Genomic DNA, 25048 nt, shown 5'->3' with positions numbered 1-25048 from the left:
ATTCCAATATTTGTTCATTCTAAAACCTGTAGAAACATAGAATAGTTTATAGAATATCCTTAGCTAGAAGTAATCGTCCAGTCCAACCCCTGGCCCTGCCCAGACCCCCCAACAATCCCACCCTGGGCATCCCTGGCAGCACTGTCCAAGCACTCCTGGAGCTCTGGCAGCCTTGGGGCCGTGCCCATTCGCTGGGGAGCCTGGGCAGTGCCAGCCCCCTCTGAGGTAAGAGCCTTTCCCTGCTATTCAGTTTAAACTTCTAACAAACCTCTATACCAGTTGGTGTTTCTCTGTGTCCAGGGGGCTCTTTATCACTGCAGATGTTTAAGAATAGACGGAAACTGCTCATAGAGAGACTTTTACATCTGCTGACTTGCACCGCCGTGTAAGCTGTGGGGCTGCTGTGCTGTTCAGGGTGGTATTTATGAGAATCACATGAGTCCCCAGGTTGCTGGATGACTCACCAAATGGAAAATGAGGGACAGTTTCTCCTGTGAACTTGCATTAATGTATTTTCAAAAATAATATTTTAGTGCCTCTTTTAAACATATACGGAAGTGACTTTTAACTTGAAGGGTCTCCATATATTTCTAGCTGTCTTTACATGTTTACATGTCAGATCTTAACATTTTTCACAGACTTTTGTTAGAGCTGCTGCAGCAGTCTGAATACAGTTCTGCAAGTGCTGGAGATGAAGTACATGTGTTAGCTTACTGCTTGAATAAGGAATTGCTTTTCAGGCAGACTCCCTAAGGTCATCTGTTTCTCTGGGTTTTCAGCTCCACCTCCTTCAAAATCTCTGAAGCCAGAGCTTCCTTCCAATATTGAGTACTGTGAGTATGAATTGAAAACTGCAAAGAAGGTGCAGCTTAAACTGATGTCTTTAAATCTGCAGGAATCTCCACTCATAAATCTTCTTGGACAGACCAGCTCCCTTCCTTGGCAGCTTGTGGGCATTTCATCCTATGAAAGCATCATCAGCTACTGCAACAGTCACTACTCTCCCTCTGTTATCCTTGCTAAGGATACTGGAGCTGAACTGATTGTGAAGCTCCTGAAAATCTCAGCAGGCTTTGGAGCATCTTCAGATACTCACATCCACCTTGTGAGTTGAGCTAGTTGTGAAGCATCTCCTTGCTGTTTTGGCTTTTGTGAAATGCTGTTTGTTTATATTATAGAATGGGGAAAGAGTTCTAGGTGTGATTTTTCTTTTTTTTATTTTTTTTGTCCCTAATTGTTTTTAATTTTGTTTGACAGGATGCAACACTGAAGTGCCGAGTGTACATTCGCCAGGTGGTTCAGTTCCTCAGCACCTTAGAACAAAGTGGAAAGATAACCCTTGCAGTTTTGGAACAAGAAATGGCCAAGTTGCTAGATGATGTAGTCATCTTTAATCCCCCAGGTTTGTGTTGAGAGAATGGCAAATTACTGTAAAGCTGTCAAAATCCTTTATTCCACTGAGTGGATTGATGAACATCTTTGATGGTTTAATTATTTACATTACTGTCACGTCTCCCTTATGGGCAGCAGGGCATGTTGCTTTGGTGATGTGTACATAGGTGGCATATTAGCAGAAAGCAAAAATATGAATCTTGCCCTACAGAGCTGTCAAGAGTGACAGAACAACATTAAAAATGGGTTAAGTTTGTGAGTAAAACTGGCTGACATACAGGAGCTTGAGCGATTCATTTCTTTGTCATCTGATGGTTTGGGGTTTTTTCTAATTTTTACTTTACTTGTCATGTACCTCTATTTTAAAGGGAAAAAAGGGCATGAATTCATTCTCCTGGTCCTGAGGGATTAGGAGCAATGGGTACAAACTGAAATTGGGAAGATTATGTTAGGTATTAGGAAGAAATTCTTAGTGTGAGGGTGGTGATACACTGTCACAGGTTGCCCAGGGGAGTTGGGGGTGCCTCAGCCCTGGCAGTGCTTGGGGCCACATTGGGTAAGGCCTTGAGCAGCCTGATCTACTGGAAGTGTCCCTGCCTGTGGCAGGGGTTGGAACCTAGATGGCATTTAAGGTGCTGTCCAATATTCTTAATATTCTGTCATTCTGTGACTCAGAAATGGTTCCAAATTGTAAAACCAGGAAAACTTGACAGTGTTGAAGTAGAAGAGGTATACTGGTGTACTGTAGTGGTTGGTATAAGAAGTCCAGACATCCGGGATTGTGTGGTGAGATCATCTAGGTCTCATTTTCCATACTAGTACCATCTTGAGGTTCCTCTGTCAGTCTGTGAGTTCAGGTGAAATCCATGTCTCACTGTACTCCACAGAAATGGTTGTGAGGGGTCGTGTCTCTTCCTGCCCACGGGTGTGTAACGAGGAAGAGGCTTTTCCCAGGTAGTGCCCAGTGGTGAAGCTGAATCTGGGTTCCAGTGTCTGTCACTGAAAGGGTTCTGTGGTTTCTGCCTTGCAGACATGGATCTGCAGACACGTCACCTGGCCCTCAGCAGCCTGTTCACGGAGACACTGATGATGCTGAACAACTCCAGCATCACCACGGCCGAGTCCCTGCGGGGCAGCCTGCGCAGGTGGATCGAGGGCAGAGTGCAGGGGCTGCTGGCCATGCCCCTCCTCACGGCCGCCTGCCACAGCCTGGCCTCCGTGCGCCACATGGCCGAGACCACCGAGGCCTGCATCACCTCCTACTTCAGCCACGGTAGGAGCCCATGTCTGCCCACAGCCTCTGGGCACTCTGGGATTGTGGGAAACGGATTTCTAGAGAGTTCTCGGGGCCTGGCTTCTTACTGTGAGGGTGGTGATACACTGTCACAGGTTGTCCAGGCGAGTTGGGGGTGCCTCAGCCCTGGCAGTGCTCGGGGCCACATTGGGTAAGGCTTTGAGCAGCCTGATCTAGTGGAAGTGTCCCTGCCTGTGGCAGGGGTTGGAACCTAGATGGCATTTAAGGTTCCGTCCAATATTCTTAATATGCTGTGATTCTGTGACTCAGAAATGGTTCCAAATTGTAAAACCAGGAAAACTTGACAGTGTTGAAGTAGAAGAGGTATACTGGTGTACCACAGATGGCCCACACAGTGTGCATCTGTATGCAAACCCTGAGATACAAAATGAAGACTTGGAAATGCCATGGAATAGGACAGACATTGCTGAGAGAGAAATGGAGCTAGAAACAAGTTCAAAGGATGGCCTTGCCAACAAGACTAGATACTTTGGAGAAATAGAACTGTGAAAGATGCACTGTAGTGGGACCCACTAGGGGTAGTTTTGGATGATTGGCTTTAAGGCATCTGCAGCATGGTGTGGCAAAAACTGATAGGCCAAGAAACACTTACAGTGTATTGTAATTAAGAAATAGTTGGTTTCTGATTGTGATGGCTTGAATTATAACATCTGTATTGTCTCACCCTTCACATGAGACTGAAAATGGAATAAAAGTTTTTAAAATGCCTCTCAGTTGCCCCATCTCTGGGTCAGAAAAGGATTTAATCTGACATGGGATGCTGCTGAGCACAAATTGTCTGGAATTATGGACGGGTTTGACTTGGAAGGGCCATTAAAGATCACCTTGTTCCAGACCCTCTGCCACGGGGAAATGGCTTCACACTGTCACAAGGGTGGATTGGTAATCAGAGAGAAATTCTGTCCTTTCAGGGTGGGGAGGCCCTGGCACAGGTTGCCCAGAGAAGCTGTGGCTTCTCCATCCCTGGAAGTGTCCTTGGCTAGGTTGGATGGGGCTTGGAGCAACCTGGGATAGTGGAAAGTGTCCGTGCTCATGGTAGAGGATGGTGTAAGATGGTCTTCTATATCCCTTCCAACCCAAACCATTCTGGGATTCTGTGACTGTGGTTTGGGTCTTACAGCTGTGCTAATTGTGTGTTTTCTTAATATCCATACCCATCTCTGTGAAAACTGATTTGCTCTCTGTGGTGTTGCCATTTTTCCAGATAAAGTGGTTTTATAAAAAAATCACCCCAAGAGAACTGAAGACATTTTCCTCCTTCTGTAGTGTTCTGTAAGCTAATTTAACCAAAAAACACTCTGGTTCAGTTAAACTCTGAAAGTGTGGTATGCATGATTTTTTTTCTTTTCTTCTTCTTTCAGTTTATGTAATCCTTGTGGAACTACCTTTTTATTTCTTTCACTGTGTGGAAGATTTCAGTACACCTGAGGGAAATACTTCTAATTCCATTGCTAAAATGTTCAAATTTTAGTCCTTGCTGAATGCTGGGAAAATATCTCACCTTGACCTCAAGGAGGTGCCCTATGACAGTGGAATTTTCTGTTCTCTCCATCAGAGTTGCATGACATGCTGATTACCTGAAAAACAGCTTAACCAGCCCAGATTCTCTTAACTAGGAGTCCTGATTTCTAGGTTTTATCAAGTGCTGCTTTCTCACATGCTTTCTGTTCTTTCCTTCTTTCTTCAAAGATTCCCCTCACCACCAGGAGTTAGGATGGGGCCCTATACTTGCTTCCCTTCAAGTTCCTGAGCTAACCATGGAAGAATTCCTGCAGGAATGCCTGTCTTTAGGAAGTTACTTGACACTCTATGTCTACCTGCTGCAATGCCTGAACACTGACCAAACCCTTACCAATGAAATGAAGATCCTGCTGACCATCTGCAAATGGCTGGAGCAAGTGTACCCCAGGTATGAAACTTGAAGCTTCTGAATGTGCCTGGACTTTTGGATTATTATTAGTAGTATTTAGATTAAAGTTTATTTAGAGTTGTATAGCTGGTTATAATTAGGAAACGCTGGTTAATTAAGTTAATTTCAACAGAGTGATGGATGGAATTGCCTGTCCTTCTGTATCTACTAGGACAGGGTTTGTCCTAAATGGAAGATGGAATTCAATCTGCTAGAAAATTAGTGAGTTTCAGTCATTTTTCAGTCAGATGAGCTTGGTTTCAGTGACAGCCTGGATTTACCCTGTTAAAGTGACTCAAAGCAAACCCTGAATGATTCTGGGTTACACTTCCCAGCATGTCCACAAGGTGGGATGAGTTATGTGCTGAATATTCAGTCTGGCACTCTGAGAGACCTGATGTTGAAAGCTGCAGGATGGGGACTGTGCAGCAGCTCTGAGCCAGACCTGGAGCCAGTTCATCTGATGGGATGCCCAGGGTTAGCAGCTTGTGCTGCTGTAAAATGTCTTAGATAATTGGGTTCTAAGGGGAAAGGATGCACAGCTTTGGGGTCAAAATAAAAATATTTAATACATGTAGCAATGGTAGTTAGAGTTGCTCCTGATATTGCCAGGATTTAACAAACCTGATTATTATTTTTCCATGTTAATGTTGATAATGTTCATATTTTCTGTAAAAGAACAGTTTGGAAAAATGTGTGTTCCCACTCTTTCTTGAAATACAAAAAATACTTTCACTGTGTTAGGTACTGTAGTAATTTCATGGCCAAGGCATGAAGGAGACAGCAAAGCCACCATATAAAGCAGATTAAACCTTGCTCTAAACATCAGATCTCAGATTGTCTGCGATGGGAAACGACTGGGAAGAGTAATGTGAGGATAGTCTGATGCAGGAAACTTGTGATGGTGCTTTATGTGGAAAATCTGAGCTTGTTAACTTAAACTGCCAACTGTTTGGGGAAAGATTAAAAATAGCGTAGGGGGAACTTCACTTTGGGCTTTACTCAGCAAAAAGCTTCAATGTTTCCTTTTCTCAAGGATCATATTAAACATTTAAGTTGTTGTGGTAATAACATCCAGTGCTTCCTAAAGTGTTTTATTGGTAAGTAAAGAAAAGAACAAACGAGTAGAGATACAGCTTCATTCGTTTTGTGCCAAGTCTTAGGCAAGCTTAAATCCACTTATGACTGCAGTATCATTTATTTCCAGTTGTAAAGCTTAAAAGGAAGCACTGTTCTTTTTCCAGTTTCAGGCCCTTAAAAGCTGCTGGCTGGTGGATCAAACCCATAACAGTAGCAGTCACAGCCGTATAGTAACTGGTGGGGTAGTATAATTATGCTATCCTGATGTGATAAAATTAGGTGCTATTAATTAACAAGCTTCATGGACCTTATGGAGAGGGGAATAAACTTCTTAACCTATGCTCTGACTCTTAAATTTTTATTTTCTCTTACATTTTTCTTTAAATTTTACCTAAAGCTCAGCAAAGGAAGAGGCAAAGCTGTTTCTCTGGTGGCATAAAGCCATGCAGTTATCCTTGGTGCAGCTGGAGCAAGATGACCCCGTTCTGATTGAATCTGTCATCCGGACCCTGCTGTCCATCCAGGCCCGGCAGAGCCAGCTGGCTGAAGAGAGACTCACTTCTGGAATACTTGGTGCTATTGGGTTGGGCAGGAGGTCTCCTTTGTCACCCAGGTGAGGGCTGGAGCTGCGGGGAATTAATTGGTTTGAGTCATGGTATTTAAAAACCTGCAGCCTGGGTCCAGCATACCCAGTCTGGGTCCAGTGCAGTGCTAAAAGGGGATCAGAATCCACATTGCCCCCAGACCTGTAATGTTCTTTGGGCCTGTCACAGAAATAACACAGTGAGTGTGTTAATCAGCTTAAGAAGCAAGTATGAACCTCTGCAAAGGTTGTGGTGGAAACGGAAAGAAAATACAGTTCTGAATCTGACTTAATGTCCCCCTCAAGCAAAGTTTGTAGGCAGAGTGTTGGTTAGAGGAAGGTACTTCCACCTGGTCTATAGAAAACTATTTCACTTGCCTTCCCAAAATTTTGTATAAAAACAGACACATTGGAATTTCTGTCCTAATCTTGAGGTATTGGAAATGTTAAGTGATGCACAAAGGAGCATTGTGATTCACTCTGAGACACCAAGTTTGATTGTTATATGCCAAAATCAGGTTCACTCTGGAAAGAATCCTGAGAAAAAAAAACCCATAAATGTTTGTGGAACAACAATTCAACCCTGCACCTAAACATAACTTGATGTTTTTAAAGACCTTCTGGGATGCATCGCTGTTTTAATTGCCCTGAATTCTTGGTGTCATTCAACTCATCCCTTGATTTTGGGTGATAGTAATGTTTTACATGCTGTCAGCTGAGGAGTATTTCAGCTAGGCTTGAAACAGATGCAGGATTTCCTATAAACATATTACATTATCTTTTAGTATGTGTTGTGTCCTATTGTGTGTATACCCAGAGAATACCTAGGATCCCCTTCCCCCCGGGAAGCGTCCTAGGCCATATTGGATGGGGCTTGGAGCAGCCTGGTCTTGTGGAAGGCGTCCTTGCCATGGCAGGGGGTGGAACAAGATGAGTTTTAAGTTCCCTTTTAGCACAAACCATTCTGGGGTTCTGTGATACTGAAGTGGTTTCTGATGCATTGGACTAGATCCTCTCAAGCCTTTACTTTGTTCCTCATACAAGAGAGGCCTCATGGGTAGCTCTTACAGTTTGTCTGCTGTTGAGACTTGCAGATCTGGTGTCACCCTGCCCCTCGGTGCTCTCCCGTGCAGGTTCCGGGTGGTTGCCCGCAGTTTGTCCGCCTTCCTCCTGGTGCAGATCCCTGCCGAGAGCCAGGTGCGCCTCAAGGCCGGCTCGGAGCCCAGGCTGTCTCAGAAGGCTCAGCAGGTGAGGTGTGCCCATCTCTGGCTGCTTGACATGCTCTCTTTGCATGCTCCTTTAGCTTTTGGGGTGAACTTTGTAGGAGTTACTGCAAGTATTTCTTCAAGGTAAATCCTGCTTTCATTTTGTTGCTAAACTTTGGCACCAGGAGTGTGAGTTTGACTCTGTCCTAAAGGTAATCCTGGATACAACTTTATACAGCGTTCTGTGTTAATATGAAGAATTCATTCTTTTTCAAAAATTCATTTTTGAATCTTACACATTTAAAAGGGGCAGATGAACTTGAGTCTGTAAAGTCTGACTGAGAAAGTCTGGGGAGTAGCAGGTAGAAGGAATTTAAAACAAACAGGAAAAAACAGTGCTGCTGTGGTTTGCACTGCTTTTCAGTGATAAAGCAGGGCTACACTCACGCTGACATTTGTTTATGTGAGGTCAGGGCTTAAAAGGCCTGTGACAAATAAACATTCCCCCTTTAGCATGTGCACTGACCACGGTGTTCTTTCAGTAAGCTCTTGAGACGAGGAAGGAGGAGTTGGTTAGAAACCAAAGTAAAGTAGCTTGGTACAGCTTGTTTCTCTAAAAAAGGAACAAAACTTGTTCAGAAATACTTTCTACATTTGCTCTTGCTAGTCTTGCCAACAGACTTCTCTACATACGATTCTTAACTTGACAGTTAATATTTAACTTTAATACTATTAATGGGAGCAAAACAGTACTTCCATGAAAGTCATTATATTCATAAGAACAACCTAAAGTGCAGATTTAAGTGTGTTGCAGCCTGTAGTTTGACATAATTTCTGTGAAACCATGTCTTGAGTTCATGAAGTAGATATTTGACAATATTTGGGTTACAGAATCCTAGGAAGCAATAATAGGACAGTTTTTGTGTTGATCTAGGGGAGAGAACAGCTTGAAAAATACAAGTTGACTTGAAACACTGTTAGGAGATGACAGTTTGCAACTGTTTTGTTCTGAGTACTCTGTGTTCTGTAGTAGGATCCTTTAGGGGAATTGTGCAGATGGTGTTGTGTTACGGACGGAAATACACAAAACTAACAGAATTTTCCCTTTTCCCCGTAGGCACTGAGTGCTCTCGAAGCCATGTCATCCAACAAACAATACATGGATTACCAGGAGCAGCTCTCCCAGGCCTCTCTGTTCATCAAGCACCCCGAGCACTGCCTTCAGGATGGCAATAACCTCCTGTCCCTCCTGGTGAACACGCTGTACCCAGAAGTGCATTTTTTGGACAGCATTCGGTAGCGGTGCCGGGTGGGCGGTGGGGCCGGCGGTGGCTCTGGTTTACAAACAGTGTCCTTATTGCACAAATGATTTTTACCTTCAGAGTTCCACTTTAATTAAGTCAGACCTGTGAATAAGAACACCTGCACACTGTCAAGTTTTCTCCACTTCAAGGTTTTCTTGCTTTTTGTTTGATTTTTAGGCCTGTGGAATTGTTGAATGGTTCGCGTTTTGGGGGTTTTTTGGTTTTGCTTTTTTTTTTTTTTTAATTTTTTTTGACTGAAAGCACTTGAATATCTTCTGTGTGTGGTGCCCTTTGGAGAGAAGGGTGCCTGGGGATAGGTGTACAAATCACTAGTCAGCACAGCTCACTGTAGAGTCTGAAGTTTTTGCTTGGTGCCTTTTTTTATTTTCCAGTGTGTCATCATTCAGGCCAGTTCAAAAGTGAGTGGAGGATTGTGTGTAAAAGAGGTTTGACTTTCTTAACCAGGATACGTCTGAGTCTTACCTGATGAGTGTGTGTCTAGCGATTTTTGTGAAATCCCTGTATTTGAAAGGATGGTATTTTAAATCTTGACATTTTTGCTATCCCATGGAAATCTGTAGTTTAGAGGCATGCCTACAATCTTTACCCACTTCTGTAAATATCAACACAAATGGGAACTAAGAACATTGTTTTTTCCTGTTTTCTAAACATAGTGTGTCTGCATCTATATTGCTTGATTAAATGCAAGTAACTTCTAGCCAAGTTTAAGGGGATTTAAATCCAGAAACTTATTTTCTGGATCTCCAGTGTCAGAGGGGAACAGTCAGTTACAATCATGTTAAATAGGATTCCTTAATTCCTAAGTCTGGTTGTTTAGGAAATGTTTAACAACTACCACTTAAGCTTATTTTCTTCTGCCTGGCTGGACATGACATAACAGGATTTTAGATGACACTGTGAAGAGGTATTTTTGTTGTATTATATTTGGTGATCACTTGTTGAAGTTCTGTTGCCAAAGCATGAACCATGAGCCTGTAAATCTGTTGTTTCAGCTGAATGATCACTGGTTTTGTTGCCTTGTCTGATCATTGGATGCACTTTTGTTTGGGAAAAGCAGAAGGCGAATTTTTCCTGGTGCTTGTTTGATGTCCCTTTAATCACTGAGGTGTTTGAGCTGGCCCAAGGTCCTGCAGTCCCAGTCCCTACAGCTCTGTGAAGGAACTGATCACTTTTTCTCTTCCTCCATTAATTGTGCCTTTGTGTTTCTGACATGGTTGCACGTTAAAACATGAGTTCTAGTCAATAGGGGATAGAAATGTGCTACCTACTGGTCAATGATGTTTTGAGCTGTTGCTCTTAAACCATGGTTCTGGTGCTAGAGGACAGATCACCTTTTCCTTCTTGGCAGGTTCTGCTAATTATGCCAGCTGGGTCATTAGATCACCATCATTTTAATGTGGTCTTAGAGTTCTTTGCTCTATCTGCGAGCCTATAAATAAATATATATATATGTACATCCCTCTGTATAGTAACCAGACACCAATGCAGCATGGTTTTTAACAGACTCTTTTGGAAAATTCATGTGTGGAGGAATACATTCTGCTGCTTTTCCCCCCAAAGACTCAAAAGCACTGGGTTTATTAGGTTAAATGTTATTGATCAGTTGCATATAAATGTGAAGAAGTCAGAAATACGTGTTTGACATGCACTTTCGAAATGAGGAATTGTTTCAGCTGTTGAGTTTTTACAAATGTTGTATTTATAACATGCTCTGTCTGCAAAGACCATGCAAAATAAAAACGGAAAATCAAGAAGTTGATGACAGACACTGTGATGTTTTCAGCTGGGTAGAAGAATCCACATCAGACAACAACACATCATTGCTGGATGTGCCCCCTGCAGACCAGTCTTCTGGCAGTGGCTGAAGCCTGAACCTGTATTGCAGTTCTCTGTGCACATGTGAACTCCAGAGCCTGGGGCCTTATTTTCCAAGTGGTGCCCAACAGATTGACTTTTTATTTCTTCTTGTTTTACTGGAAGGGCTTTGGCATTCCCTGCACCTCCCAGATGAGTTCAATACCAGAAGCATCCTGGTGGGTGCACTGCTGTGTTTTGTGCCTCCAGTTTGTACTGGTTTGAGTGGGTGTTTGAGTCTCCCATGAGAACCAGGGGGAACCAGTTGGTTTTGGACACGTGCTTCTGCTTGCACCCTAACTGCTTGAGTTAAATAAGTAATTTTTTAGAGAAAAATTGAGAAAGCCAAGCCTAAATCCCATGCACAGGTAGAAGTGAGTTCTCATTACTATATATATCTGTAAATCACAAGGGCTCAGAAATCCAATTCAGTTTGTCCAACTGATATCTCTGAGATATCTTTCTTCTGTGACACCTGTGAAACTGAGCTTACAAGTCTGTGACTACACTGTCTGCTGTAAATTCCCTTTTCTCTTTGCATCTCTTCTTATTTTTTATTAAATCTGGCTTTGTCACTGCTGGAATTTTAAGTAGGGATTCAAAAGATCAGGTTTAAATATATCCTCCCATTTATTTTTTCTTTCCCCCTTATCGTTCTGGCCAAGTAATTAAAAATTCTGCTTTGCTCTCCCAGTGCAGATCTTATGAAGAGGTGAACTTTAAAATAATGATTCCCAGCCTGGGGTCGAGTTTGCAAGCTTGATGGTATTTTAGTAGCAGTTTGGTGGTTGCTACCAGGAGCAGGATTGTTTGGGGAACAGTTTTGGAGCTGCTGCACTGGGATGGTTGCACAGAGCGACAAATTCAGCAGTATAAATGTGAAAGTAAGTTCAGGCCACCTGCTTTCCTAATTCTTTCTCCTCCTCCTCATCTAAGCCAGCCTGTTGCTGCCTCCAGCCCTGTCCTGGGCCTTTGCCTGCCTCTCCAGGACTCCAGGTTGACCCACATTGCCCTAGACCATAAGCTGGATCTGTTCACCTGATTTTGGAGGATGTTCACAGTTGGGTAAGAGATTTGTCTGTGGTTGGCCTTTGTGACTTCGTGGCCTTTGTGATTTTGCAGTAGTGACTCCATCTCAGATGAGAGAGATTTAAGAAATGAGTAGTTAGACCTTAAAGAAACTCCTTTGTGCAACACAGGGATGGAAATGGTTTAGAAACATTTTTTAACTATAAAAAAACCAAAAACCCAACAATTTGTGTTTTGGAACATTTATCACAAAGCTCTGAGTTTCTGGGCAGTTGGAGCTGAACCAGAGTTAGAACACAGACTAGTTTAGACTTCTCATGTCCTGCTTTCAGCTCTACCAGTTTTTGGAAAACATCTTTTTGCTTGGAGTCCTCTTTAAAATTAAGGTTTCCTTTAAAATAAACTCTCCTGGGTGTTTAGAAACAATAAATTTTAAAAAGGAACAAGCCCCATCAGAAATTCCAGTAGTGTTTTGCCACAGCAAGGATTTCTATCATGTCAGTAGCCCACTTGGATGCAGTTGGAGAAGCGGAGTGGTGGAAATGCTTTTCAAAGCACTGTTTGAAAAATACCGAAGCAAAAAGCTCCAAGGCAATTTTATACTGTTGTATACTATTGCCCGCTTGCTTAAATATTTGACAGGGGCTAAAAACACAGATAAGTTACAATTGGCCACATTTTGCCCTTCCAGCTCCATCATTCTTCTCTTATCCCCGTAAAGGCTGCTGTTAGTTGTGAGGAGAAGCAGGGCTGGAGCTGACAGCATCGTGGAAGGGACCTCAGAGATGATGCAGTTCCAGCCTCCCCGAGGCTGGTCTGACCCCTGTGCCTCAGCCAAGGCCGGCTCTGTGCTCCCTGGGGAAGGAGATGTGTGGGTCGGGTCCCGCCGGCCGCTCAGCTGCGCCGGGGCGCTGCCCCTCCCCTGGGCCGGCTCTGGCTGTGCCTGCGGTCACAGTTCTCGTAGGTGCACTCCGGCTGCTGGGGCCTGCCAGGAGGAGATGTGGGAAAGGTGAGGGCCTTCCAGGCTGCTCTGGGATTTGCCAGTGGCTCCAGTGGATGTCGGGGGGGAGCATCTGTGACACTCTGAGACAGAGCCTCTCCTACTTCTCAGCAGATTTTAAGGGTCCCAGCTGCAACTACTGTTTTACACCTTAAAGCTTTTACATCTTAAAGCATGCAGAGCAATCTCGTGCACCTTAAGCATGCACTGTGCTACTGTCCAGCCCAGAACCTCGTGAGGTTGTGACAAACCAAGCTGTGCCAAGGGAAATGTAGGTTGGATATTGGGAAAAAGTTTTTTACAGAAAGGCTGATAAAGTTCTGGAATGGCCTGCCTGGGGAGGTGGTGGAGTCATCATCCCTAGATGTGTTTAAAAAAAGACTGGATGTGGCACTCAGTGCCATGGTTTAGTTGAGGTGTTGGATGATGAGGTGTTGGTCTTGATGATCTTTAAGGTCTCTTCCAACCCAGTCATTCTGTGAATTTTGTGAAACCTCTCCTGAGTAGGATCTTCACATGTAAGTATTTGGCTTTAAGCCCTCCTATCTGTGTAGGTTTCTATGCAAATATAACCAAGGGTACAATGTGGTTTAGACCCTGATAAATCAGCAAAACTGTGGGGGTTTTAATAAGAAATTACAGATTTGAATGTAGAATTAAATTCCTTGTTTCTTTAGCTGTGCCCTGTACACCTGACTCTCCTGCTGGAATGGCTGTTGTTCTTGGGAATGGTCAGGGAAGGGGTAACATAGGAAGGATCACAAAGAAATTACTCAGATTGAAAGGGAGTCACCCCATGCATATGTAATTAGCCTTGACCTCAGATAAGTCTTCTTCTTTACCATTAGTTCAAGGATTGGATTTGGGGGTTTTTTTGGTGATTTTTGGTGGTTTTGGGTTTTTTTTGGTGGTTTTTTTTTTAAGTTTTTTTTTTTTGTGGGGTTTTTTGATGGGTTTTTTGGGGGGGTGGGGGGAGGGTTGGTTTTTGAATTTTAAAAAATTTTTCCCATTCCAGAAGTTTGGCCACCCCAGCTGTCAGGAGTGTCCAAGATCAGTGTTGTGTTGGGTCACTGGGAATGCCAGGGGTTTGTGGGAGCATGGTGTGGATGCCAGCCCAAGACTCAGGCCCTGTCACACCTGAGCTGGGATATTTGCTATCTCTCCACACCTTCCCTGCACACTTGGCTGAGCTCATCAGCTTTGGTGTGGCAACTCTTTCTACTTCATTACAAACTGGGGTGAAGAGGCAGGGGAAGATTTGTTTCACATTGTCAGCACAGAGCCCATCCCTTTCCCTCTGGTGGATGATCCATTGTTGGTTTAATGTGGCATCACAGAACCATGGAAGGGTTTGGGTTGGGAGGAACCTTAAACCTCATCCAGTGCCACCCCCTGGCATGGGGTAGAATGGCACTTTCCACTGTCCCAGGCTGCTCCAAGCCCCATCCAGCCTGGCCTTGGGCACTGCCAGGGATCCAGGGACAGCCACAGCTGCTCTGGGCACCCTGGGCCAGGGCCTGCCCACCCTCCCAGCCAGCAATTCCTCATTCCCAAGATCCCATCTGTGCCTGCCCTCTGGCCCTGGGAAGCCATTCCCTGGCTGCTGTCCCTCCATGCCTTGTGCCCAGTGCCTGTGCAGCTCTCCTGGAGCCCCTGGAGGCCCTGGCAGGGGCTCTGAACTCTCCCTAGATCCTTCTCCAGGTGAACAGCCCCAGCTGTGCCAGCCTGTCTGCAGCCTTCCAGCCATGCTCTGGGCCTATGGCACATCTAAACTTCTGTCAGCCCTTGGCTGGTGCAGCAGCCATGTGCTCTGGTCTCTCCAAACTGCTGCCCAGTCCCTTCTCCTCCCTCCACTGGGGTCTCCTCTCAGCTGTGCCCAAGCCGGAACCTCTTCCCAGTGGTTTCCAGCCCTTGTTCCCTCACACTGGCTCACCTGGCCATCAGCTCAACCCTCTCCTTGCCCCAGCAGCCTGCTCTGAGGCCAGAAAATTGTTACCAAGACCAAGGACACGCTGCATTTCTCACCTTGGCCATCCTCACTCTCCTGCAGGATAACATGAGTAGAAGGCAAGACATCCTTACCTGGCCAGGCTGGGTGGAGCAGAGGGGGGACCTGTGAAGTGGAAATGGTGATGTGGGTTAGCCATGAGGTCAGAGTGAGCTGGGGAGCCAGGAGTGACCTAGAGCTGCTGGGAAGCTGCACTGCAGGGTGGTTGTGACACTACAATGAACGGGAAGAAGCCCTGATGTCTGGCATGTGGTCCTCTCCATGTGCTTGGGAATTAGGCACTGGAATATAAGGAGCAAAGCATTTTTGGTTGGACTGACAACTTCTACTGTTCAAGACAAGTGGTGGCTTTTATGAGTGACATCAGACTGTCCCTAAAGATGAGTCTCATTCTTCTCAGTCCCCTCCTGCCTGTGCCACCACTCAGCAGCACTGGAGGGCTGGGGACCAGTGGCCTCCTGGCTGCTTGGGATGTGGTATCCCCCAGCCCATGGGCTGATTCCCATCTCCTGTGAGCTTGGCACTCCCTGAACTCACAGCCTTGGCGTGGTTGGAAGGCGGGATTTCACAAAGTCTGGGGAAGTACTGGGTAGTGAGGCTCTGGGGGACTGATGGGGCGGTCTGTGAAATGAGGATGCCCATCCCTGGAGATTAAACTTGTGTGGGAAGCAGCAAAGGTAAATCCTGGCTGTGGGCTACAGGGGAAGAGAACCTGCTAATTAGCTGGCTTCAAGGGGGAAAAAAATAAAAATCTGGTTATGTAGGCAGTGGTCTCTCTACTGATTTCCCCTCTGTTGGTTTATTAACATTTCTTCTTGGGCACAGGGAAACTCCTGCTCCCTCTGAATTTCCAAAGGAAATTTCTAAATTTCCTCTCTCAGCAGGCTGTGGCCAGCCAGCCAAGAGCTCTTGGCTCTTCTTAGGTTTCCTTCTCCTAGGGCAGAAAATCACAAAATCATTAACACTCTCTGTCCCCTCCTGTCTGGTTTGTCTGCACATCCATCCCTGGTTGCCAGTCGGATGGAGGCACGTTGGGACACTGACCTTCTCTGGAGAAAGCAGCGAAGCTCAGGATCACCAGCAGAATGACCACCTTGATTGCCAGCAGGACGAAGATCAGGATCATGAAGGAGGAGCTGTCGGAGGCTCTGAATTTGTAGAAGTAGACAGCCCCCTCTGCCCGGCCGTGGCTGTTGACAGCGGTGCAGGTGTACTTCCCGTCGTGGGTCAGCGAGCGCAGCTCCTTGGTAACGCGGTGGCTGGAGCTGCTGCTGGAGCTCAGGTTGCTGTAGAGGGGTCCTGTCCAGGTCAGGGCAGGTGCTGGTTCCCCCTCAGCCGTGCAGCGGGCCTGGAAGGTGTGATCTGTGCTGGAGCTGACCGTGATGTTAATGATCCTAGGGGCGGCTGTGGGAATGGCAACAGGGGAGGGAAAGCGGGTCAGGCTGCAAAGGCAGATCTGGTGTGAAACAGCTGGAATGAAGATTGGGTCTTGGTGGACCCTCAGCGTTGTTCTGTCAGGGTAAAGTTGGGTAATGGGGGGTGAGAGCTGGACCTGCCCCAGTCTAAACCCCCCTGCCCTGGGCTTGTCCCCCAGTGTGGGCAGCAGGGTGGGGGGGATTCTGCCCCTGTGCCCCTGGGCTCAGGTGAGACCCCACCTGCAGAGCTGCCCCAGCCCTGGCTCCAGCAGCACAAGGACTTGGAGCTGCTGGAGCCAGTGCAGAGGAGGGCACGGAGATGCTGCCAGGGCTGGAGCCCCTCTGCTCTGGAGCCAGCCTGGCCCAGCTGGGGCTGTTCCCCTGCACAAGAGAAGGCTCCAGGGACACCTCAGAGCCCCTGCCAGGGCCTCCAGGGGCTCCAAGCAAAATGGGGATAAATTTTTTAGCAGGACTTTTTGTGACAGACAAGGGTTGATGTTTTGAAGCTAAAAGATTAGAGATTTAGATTTGATGTAAGGAGGAATTTTTTTGAAAAGAGGGTTGCCCAGAGAAGCTGTGGCTGCCCCTGGATCCCTGGAAGTCTCCAAGGCCAGGCTGGACAGGCTTTGGAGAAACATCATCTAGTGGAAGCTGTCCTTGCCCATGGCAGGGGGGTTGGACAGGATGAGCCTTAACAGTTCTCTTCAACAGAAACTGTGTAATGACTCTATGGATGTTGGGATCAGACTTCCTTGTTTTTCTTGGCACTTTGTTCCAGATTTCCCCACCCAGCCTGTGTTGGATAGAGGGGCAAAAGGGTTCACCCAGCAAAGCTTGGATGCAAGGATGTGTAGTCTGTTTGTTCTATCCCAGTAATGGCTCACACATTTTTCTGAACTTTGCCCAAGTTCAGCTGTTGTGCCCTTCCTCGTTGGCAGAAAGCAGAGAAGTGCCACCCACCATTGCAGGCACAGGTGCAGCTGGTGACCTTTCTGGACTTGGCTGCATCTCCACGAGGTCCAGGACATGTCACCCAGTGTTTTGCACAAGCATTTTGTGGCTGTTCCATTGATCTCTGACCTCCAGAGTGCACGTGGATGGACCTGTCCGTGTGAGCCCTTTGCTCAGGGCCTGAGACGTGCCAGATTTGGCAGGTTAGTTACAGAGGAAAGATCTGCTTCTTGCCACACCTATTTTTGATTAAGTTTTTTTCCAGACCCAGTATTACCAGGTGATTTTCAGGTTGGACATTAGGAGAAATTTCATCACAGAAAGGGTGACTGGATATTGGAAGGAGCTGCTCAGGGAAATGGTAGAGCCCTCATCCCTGGAAGTGTTCAATTCAAAAAGGTGTTACGGAAAGTGAAGGGCACTACATGAGTGTCTTCACAGAGGAAGAGCAGAAATTAATTTTTTTTTCAGACTAGAAAACAAAAACAGAGTTTGCAACCACCTACTACAAGTTGTCCTCTTTGTCCTCAGTGCAAGAGGAATCTGAGGCTGTGTGCCATGGGTCTGTGTGCTTTGGTGTTTAAATTAACATTTCAAGCACTAATTAATCCCTCCCAATCACAATGACAGGGGCCATTCCCAAGCAGAGTACTGTATCTGTGTGTGTTATCATTCTTCTGGTGTTAAAATCCAGGCAGCCCCTGAGACACAGGTCTTGCTGCCATCCTGCCTTGGTCCTGCTGCATGTGGGTGTCAGGAGCTGGTGCAACTGAAGGAGAGCCTCAGCTGTGCAGAACTTCTCAGGAAACAGCCAAGCTCATCCTCAGGACCCATCTAGACACCAACACTGCACAGCAGGCATAAGGAGTTTCCCTTTCAAAAGTGAAATCACCCAACCTCGTGGCCTGGGTAAGATCTGAGTCTGCTTCTGAGGCCTCCTGGGTCTCCTTGCTCCCCCTTCATCTGTGAACTTGCCCTGGAAAGTAGGATAAGTATTTAACATTTGTTTCTCTGAGCTGGTTTTCCAGGAAAAAAAAGGTTTCCAAGTTTGTCTTTCATGCTTCAGAGGATTCTGGATTTGTGGCACCTGGGTACCAGGTATCTTGTCTTTCCAATCCCCTGTTACCACTCGGGCCCTGTAGTGCTAACATCTGTGAACTCGTGCTCAGCATCTGGGCTGTCCAGTGCAGGTTCTGATGGAACTTTACCAAATGTCTTTAACCCCATCTTAGCTAACCTCAGCTTCCCTCTGCTGCTGCCCCAATCCTGTGCTGCAGGGACAAAGTGGGATGCACAGCTTTTGGTGGGCTCTCACTCCAGCTGCCAGAGCCTCACCATTTCCTAACCAGTTTTGTTCCTATTCCCTTCCCTGCATTGTGCTCACTGTCTCATGTTGGAAGACTGAGGAGAACAATGAATTTTCCCTATTATCATGGAGAAAGAAAACTCAGCCCTTTGGAAAAGCAAGACTGAGGAGGACAATGAATTTTCCCTCTTGCAATGGAGAAAGAAAACCCAGCCTTTTGGAAAAGCAAGACTGAGAAGGACAATGAATTTTCCCTATTATCATGGAGGAAGAAAACCCAGCCCTTTGGAAAAGCAAGACTGAGGAGGACAATGAATTTTCTCTGTTATCATGGAGAAAGAAAACCCAGCCCTTTGGAAAACCACCTCAGGTAAACTTCTGCTGCCATGTGTCACTTTGCATACCCTGTGGCTCTTCCCTGGAGAGTGTCTTTGCCTCCTTTGCCTCTCAGGCCCTTACCAATGACATGCAGCCTGATGCCATTCCTGCTCTCATACTTGTCCTGGCTGTCCCCGGCCAGCTCCACCCGACAGAAGTACCTCTCGCTGTCGCTCCAGGTCAGGTTGTCCACCCTGATGGACAGGTCCTTGTGCCGGGGGTTGCCCAGCAGCTTGTACTTGTTCTTGTGGCTGATGGCAGTCCTGCAGAGCTCGCTGCTGCTCTGGCTCACACACTTGAAGATCACCGTGCCGTTGTAAGGCTCCTTGATCCTCCAGATGGCCGTGAGGGCCCGGTCAAATGTTTTGTAGGGGTGTGTGAAGGTGCAGGGCAGGATAACCATCTTCCCAAGCTCTCCAGTGACGTCAGATGGGACGTGGACAGACCAGCCATTGCACTGCACACCTGCAAGCAAGAAGGGATCATGGAATTGCAGAATGGCTGGCTGGAAGGGGCCTTAAAATTAATTTCATTCCACCACCCCTGCCATGGGCAGGGATAACTTCCACTAGCCCAGGCTGCTCCAAGCCCCATCCAGCCTGGCCTTAGACACTTCCAAGGATCCAGACGCAGCTACAGCTTCCTTGGGCAACCCGTGCCAGGGCCTCACCACCCTCACAGCCAAGAATTTCTTCCTAATATCTAATCTAAAGCTCCCCTCTTTCAGTTTAAGATATAGACAGGTTTGTCTACCCACTGTTCTGCTGCTGTCAACAGCTGTAGCAGCAGATTGTGGCTTCAGAAACACATCTGTGTCTGCATCCCTGTCTCATGAAACTCCATTAGATCAGGGGCTCTCAGTAGCTGAGAATACCTGTAAAATGTAAATGTAAGTATTTCCACCCATCCCTGGTCTTGTTGGCTTCACCATATGGGCATTCAGCTGTTGGATTACTCCTGCAGACCTAAAGATCAGATTTGTTTTTTTGTTCCTGTGTCTGTGGCCCATAACACTTGACAAACACCTCCATGGTAGTGCAGCTTGTATTAACCTATTGTGTGCTACACAATGGACAAAGGCCATCCTAGGGCCAGCTCTCTGTTCAGATATTTACATGGAGTCAGCTCCAAGCCAGTATTTTGATTACTGAGATCTGGAGTCGTGCTGCCCTGTCATACACAATAATGGTATGGGCACCTTTTCCAGCCCAGGTAATCTAATAAACAATGCTGCAGCACTGCAGGAGCTTCATGAAGCTCATGGGCTTTGAGCACAAAGATCTGGCACTGAAAACAGTAATTGCTATTGCTTTCTAGCTTATTTGCTCTTGTTTAAGTTATTTTGCAGCGTGTCACTGTAACCTTTACTTTAGAAGAACTGTAGATTGTGTGCTTTTGAGTATGACTTGCTTCTCTCTGCCACCCCTTTGATTAGCTTTTCTTTTTTTTTTTTTTTTTTGGTTTTCAATCTTAAGCAAAGAACACATTTTTTTCTTTTTTTTTTTAAGCACATAAGCCCCCCTTTCCTTCCAGATGAAAAATAATGTTAAAAATAAGTGCTTTTAATGTTAGCATCTCCGCCCATTTCCATGGAAACACAGTTTGCCTAGTTATGAGTGGAGGGAGCTGTCAACTTTCCCTGTATAATTTACCCTTAACTCTAAAGCCTCAGCATGGCAGGTCTTACACATTCCTTTTGTTAATATCCTGCCTCCATTTGCTAATGGAAATGAAGCTCTCACAAGGAAGAGAGAGGCAAATAGCCTGCACACCCTGCAGAAGGTAACTCCCAAAAGGAGTTGTCAGGTCAGTGTTGCTGCTGGTGGTCAGTGGGAAAGGTCATGAGGACAGCAGCAAGGGCTGGGGACCAGGTCACAGCTACCCTTGCTCTGGCAAATGCTGTTTGGCAGTGAAGCTAAGCAAATCCTATGGAAGTTTAATGGAATTTAAGCACATATTTGAAGTAATGTGAGTTTAAGCGCTCAGTGGAACTGGAAAATATTGTGTCTGTTGCATAATAACTCCCAAGGAATATGAAGCAGGGCGGTGATGAAAACGCTGCATCCACCCAACAGAGCTGGGGAAAAGTCAGGTGGACTTCCTGCTTAAGTTAGGGAAACAGAAAAATGCAAAAAACCCCACAAACTGACGGCCTCTCTGACAACTGCTAAGCCTGAGTCTTCCCACTGTTGTCACGTGCACTTGGAATTTCAGGATACTTTCAAGCAACGTGATGGAGAGTGCAATTCCTGTAGAGTTTGCCGTAGCAGGGAGTTCCCTAGCACTTGGACTGAGGTGAGGGGAGAAGCTGTGACCAGACAGGGGCTGAGAGCAAGCTCAGGACTCACCCTTCCTGGAGATGCGAAGGAGGCACAGGAGAACCAAGCCGAGCTCTCTCATGCTGCTCGATGTTCTCCCCTGAGGGGCATCAGCAAAGCAGACCCATCTCCTTACATCTGAGCTGCTGGCCCTGCAGTGACAAAAGCTTTTTCCAGGGGTAGGAGAAGTTGTGGTTTTCTTCTCCCTGGAGGGAATGAGTTGTTTAGCTGAACCAGCTCTGAGTTCAGGTATTAATAGTTCTGCGGTCAGTCATATGGAAATTACACCAGAAGGAACCACAGTGTTAACCAATTTCCAGCTAAAGAGAGGGAATTGCAGACTGGAGCTGCAAAGATCCTTGCTGTGTGTGTGATGAGGCAAGAGGGGATGGCTTTTGTTACCCACTCAGCAGCCTAGAGGAAATCCTGCAATCTCTCTGAACCTGTGACAAGGAAGACTCTTACTGTCCTGTCTTCCTTCTCCTGTACCTGGACCCTTCAAACCAACTGTGCTTTACCCCTTGTCACCCCTAGGTATAGAAAAAACCCAAACCACTCTTTTGAAGGCACTTGTGCCGAGGTTCACTGGTGGATGAGTGGTTTGGTGTCCCCTGGCACCCCGCTCTGTCCGTGCTCACATGACCCCGATGAGTGACGACTCATTCTCTCCTGAGAAATAAGATGAATTCCAGCTTTCTGCCCAGCATCTTTGTGCAAATGCTCGCTGCTTTCCTGCTGGATTTAGTTTTAGCAAATTGACTCTTTGCTCGTCTGCAAGAGCCTGTGGGGAGCTGACCGTGTTTTCCCCTCGCCATCTCCCTTATGGCGATCTCGTGCTAAGTTTAACAACCCTGGGTGTGAATTCCCTGTCTGGCTTCACCTGGAGGTTTCCTGCCTTTGCTTCAGGCCACAGGTGTGTGCCTGGACGATCTCACTTTGTCCGCGGTGCTGCTGTAGGGCTTCCTGCTGGATGGTGACAGGGACAGAGCACCCACAGGACTCACGGACAGCTTGGGCAGGGCTTGAAGCATCCTGGTCCAGCGGAAGGTGTCCCTGCCCATGGTGGGATGGGATGATGTTCCAGGCGCCTCCCATCCAAAAGCATTCCGTGACTCCCGCTGCAGCAGCCGCTGGAGGGCTCCCAGAGCCAGGATAAGATGCTGCTGGATCGTGGCTGCCGCTTTTCCTGAGCCCGGAGCCAGCGCCCACCCGCAGGAGCCATGGCAGGGCTCCCCTTGGCCCTTCACCCCTGCTCCTGCGCCTCTGCTCCCTTCTGAGCTAGAGGAAAATCTCCTAGGAGGGGAACCCTGAAGTGCGGTAGTGTGCAGTGTATTCGCTGCTTCCTGATCCCTTGCTTCCTCCAGTTTACTGGGTTTGTGAATAGAGAGATCTCTGTCTATCTACCCCAGGCTTTTTGGAGGAGGCTCTGAGAGTACCCGGCTCTCTCACCCGGCTGTGTGGACCTGGTGCCACGCAGCCAAGGGTGTTAATTTTTCGAATACCCACTTAGATCCCTGCCCTGTCCCCTCTGCAGGTCATCCTTGAGCAGGAGCATCAGGACCAGTGGTCTTGATTACTTTGCAAGCTGTCCTTAGTAGCTGTTAAACATAATTCATGCCACCAGCAGCTGAGAAACCTGAGGGTGAAGGTGGTGGAAGCACCAAGTAAGAGACCTGTAATCCCTATCACATCTGTGATATGTGCCTTTTCTGTGTACCTCCCCCTTGCTCCCCTACGTGCAGTCTGATTTTATCTATTTGTGATGTAAAGTTTTTGGTGGTGTGACTCTTTTTAAGCCTTTCACCACTCATGGCACAGTGGGACTCAGTGGATTGAAGTAAAAGATTAAAGTGAAATCCATGTTAAAAACATCTTGTTACAGTGAAGCATAAATGATTCATGTAAAGAATAGCTGCAGTTAACACCAGTATGATCCTCTTCCTCTTTAATGTTTTACTGCAGCATCTCCTAGAAAAATATATGGTAAATCAGAGCAGAACTAGAAATCCTTTGAGTTTTATCTGTGGACTGATTTTCTTCTTGGACCATGGCTGTTGGAATGAAGCATTTTAGTGTTTAAAATACAGAGTTGGTAATGTATAGCTGAAAAGATTTACAGTTATTTGAATCAGCCAAAAAATTTTGTAAACAAAATCATCCATGGCTATAATGATCCAGACTCTGTGACCTTTTTTCCCTGATCTGGGATTAAACAGCATTTAAGATTTCAGTATGGAAGCCTGCTTCTGGTCCAACACCAAAACCAGGATGCTGTCCATATTTATCAAATACTTGTTTTAGTACTAGTAAAATTAAAGGCTGCAAGTAATGACATTCCTCCTGCTTCCCTAAGAAATTCCTTCAGTGTTTTGTGACGAACTGGATGGTTAAGGGGTTGGGCTGTCCGTCTCTGCTCCCACACATGCTTTGGATGGTTTTTGCATGCTGGGCCTCAAAAGAGGAGTCTGGACTCTAGGTTTTTTTGGTCTTCAGAATTGTTTATTGTTTCTTATCTACAAAGTCCCTTCTCTGCCCGACTGGGATCTGACCAGCACGGCAGCCAAAGGCACTCTGACCACCCCCAAGGAGGGCACATCTTTTATAACAAAAACTATGGATATCAGATTTACCTTTTATCCCCAATACCTGTCACCCTCGTCACCAAGTACACCCTCACCCCAGACCAATCCACAAGTGCCAACACCACAACAGAAGATGGATGACAACAAGAAGAAAGAAGAGCCCTGTGACACGCCCTGATTCCTCCGTCTTGTCTCCACAACCCCCCTGTACCAAAACCCCAAAATCTGTAATTTACCCTATAACTATGTTTTCCCTTCACCATTCACACCCGAGTGATTCTCACAGGTTCCATCTTCTCATACATCGGTGGCACATCCCTAGATGGATCAAAATCAAGCCACCAAGTGCTTTTGGCAACATTCCAAGGCTCCCAAGCCCCCCAAGGGTTCTCTCGGTAGCTCTGGACATCAGGAGTGATGTGCTGAGTTCCCACAGATGGTTTCAGAGGGCTTCTCAACCTAAATCATTCCATGGCTCAGTGGTTCCACGGCTCTCTGATTGGGTGGTGATGATCTGCACCCAAATTGCAGCGTGTGGCTGGAGAAGACCACGGCAGAGCTCATCCCTCCTAGTCCCAGGTTTGTCACTGAGGACCAAAGGAAAGAGTTATTTGTGTAGCTGTACCTGTGCTGACAGTTTACCCACTTACTCAGGGGCCAGAGTGAAGACAGGTGTTCCCCCTCCCTCCCTTTAGGTCTTAGTTTCAGCTCCAGGGTTTTCCACTTCAATTATTTCAGCATCATGTGTGTTCCTAGTCCTCTGAGAGTGCCAGCCTGCACACATTCAAAGCAAACCCTCGTGTTTTGTCACATCTGGCTCTCTTCCCTGAAGGGACTGGCTCTGTGAAGTACTGCAGAGTGGAGCTGGGAGGACAGAGAGGTTTTCCGTCAGTCTGGTCCCTGTCAGAAGCAGAAAGTGGAGCCATTCTCCCCTTTTTGTGAAGCTGCTGTGGGCTGCCCATCTTCCCTCTGTGTCCACTTCATCCTCACCAAGCAAAAGGAAGAAAAAAAAAAATTATGGGTGAACCTACAGAGCAGGGAAAATAGAAGGGGATGGAGGGTGTAAAATGCAGGCACCATTATTGTTGGTGACACTGATGCTGTTTCCTGGCTTTGAGCGTTGCTGCAAAACACTGTCACCACTGCCTCAAGCTCCTGCTGATCTGGTTTGAAAGTCTTCAGGTTCAGTTTCTTGCCTGTGGTGTTGCTCAGCCCCTCACCAATGCTCCTGACCTGGGGAGTTCTCCTGCCTGCCATCCATTCCATTACTCCAAATGTGGGGCTGTTCCATCACCAAAGCTGTGCTGGCAGGCTGATGGAGCTGGAACATGGGTGCTGGTGAACTCTTCTTGCCTCTGCTGAGCATCAACCAAAGCAAATTAAGTGTATAATTGGGTA

General features: G+C 46.5%; 2 protein-coding genes across 5 annotated transcripts in view; one reads left to right on the top strand and one right to left on the bottom strand.

The window, feature by feature from the left end:
- EPG5 (ectopic P-granules 5 autophagy tethering factor) overlaps nt 1–10563 on the top strand; it is a 56632-nt gene extending 46069 nt beyond the window's left edge. For all 4 annotated transcript variants that reach the window (XM_050987230.1, XM_018920058.3, XM_050987229.1 and 1 more), the window contains exons 38-44: nt 896–1105; nt 1258–1402; nt 2423–2665; nt 4397–4616; nt 6094–6309; nt 7413–7527; nt 8602–10563. In XM_050987230.1, the coding sequence (XP_050843187.1) occupies nt 896–1105; nt 1258–1402; nt 2423–2665; nt 4397–4616; nt 6094–6309; nt 7413–7527; nt 8602–8784 (1332 nt within the window). In that variant the 3' untranslated portion in view covers nt 8785–10563. The remainder of the gene's footprint in view (nt 1–895; nt 1106–1257; nt 1403–2422; nt 2666–4396; nt 4617–6093; nt 6310–7412; nt 7528–8601) is intronic.
- Nucleotides 10564–15635: 5072 nt separating this feature from the next.
- On the bottom strand, nt 15636–21150 carry SIGLEC15 (sialic acid binding Ig like lectin 15). The gene is made up of 3 exons (XM_018920032.3): nt 21099–21150; nt 18832–19215; nt 15636–16104 (listed from the first exon to the last, which is right to left on the bottom strand). Exons 1-3 carry the CDS (start codon nt 21148–21150, stop codon nt 15659–15661), a joined length of 882 nt encoding a protein of 293 aa, XP_018775577.3. The 3' UTR covers nt 15636–15658.
- Nucleotides 21151–25048: the final 3898 nt, after the last annotated feature.

The sequence above is a fragment of the Serinus canaria genome, chromosome Z, assembly GCF_022539315.1.
Source record: "Serinus canaria isolate serCan28SL12 chromosome Z, serCan2020, whole genome shotgun sequence".
Lineage (NCBI taxonomy): Eukaryota > Metazoa > Chordata > Aves > Passeriformes > Fringillidae > Serinus > Serinus canaria.
Note: the sequence above shows the minus strand (reverse complement) of the source record. Positions and strands in the feature narration are given on the sequence as shown.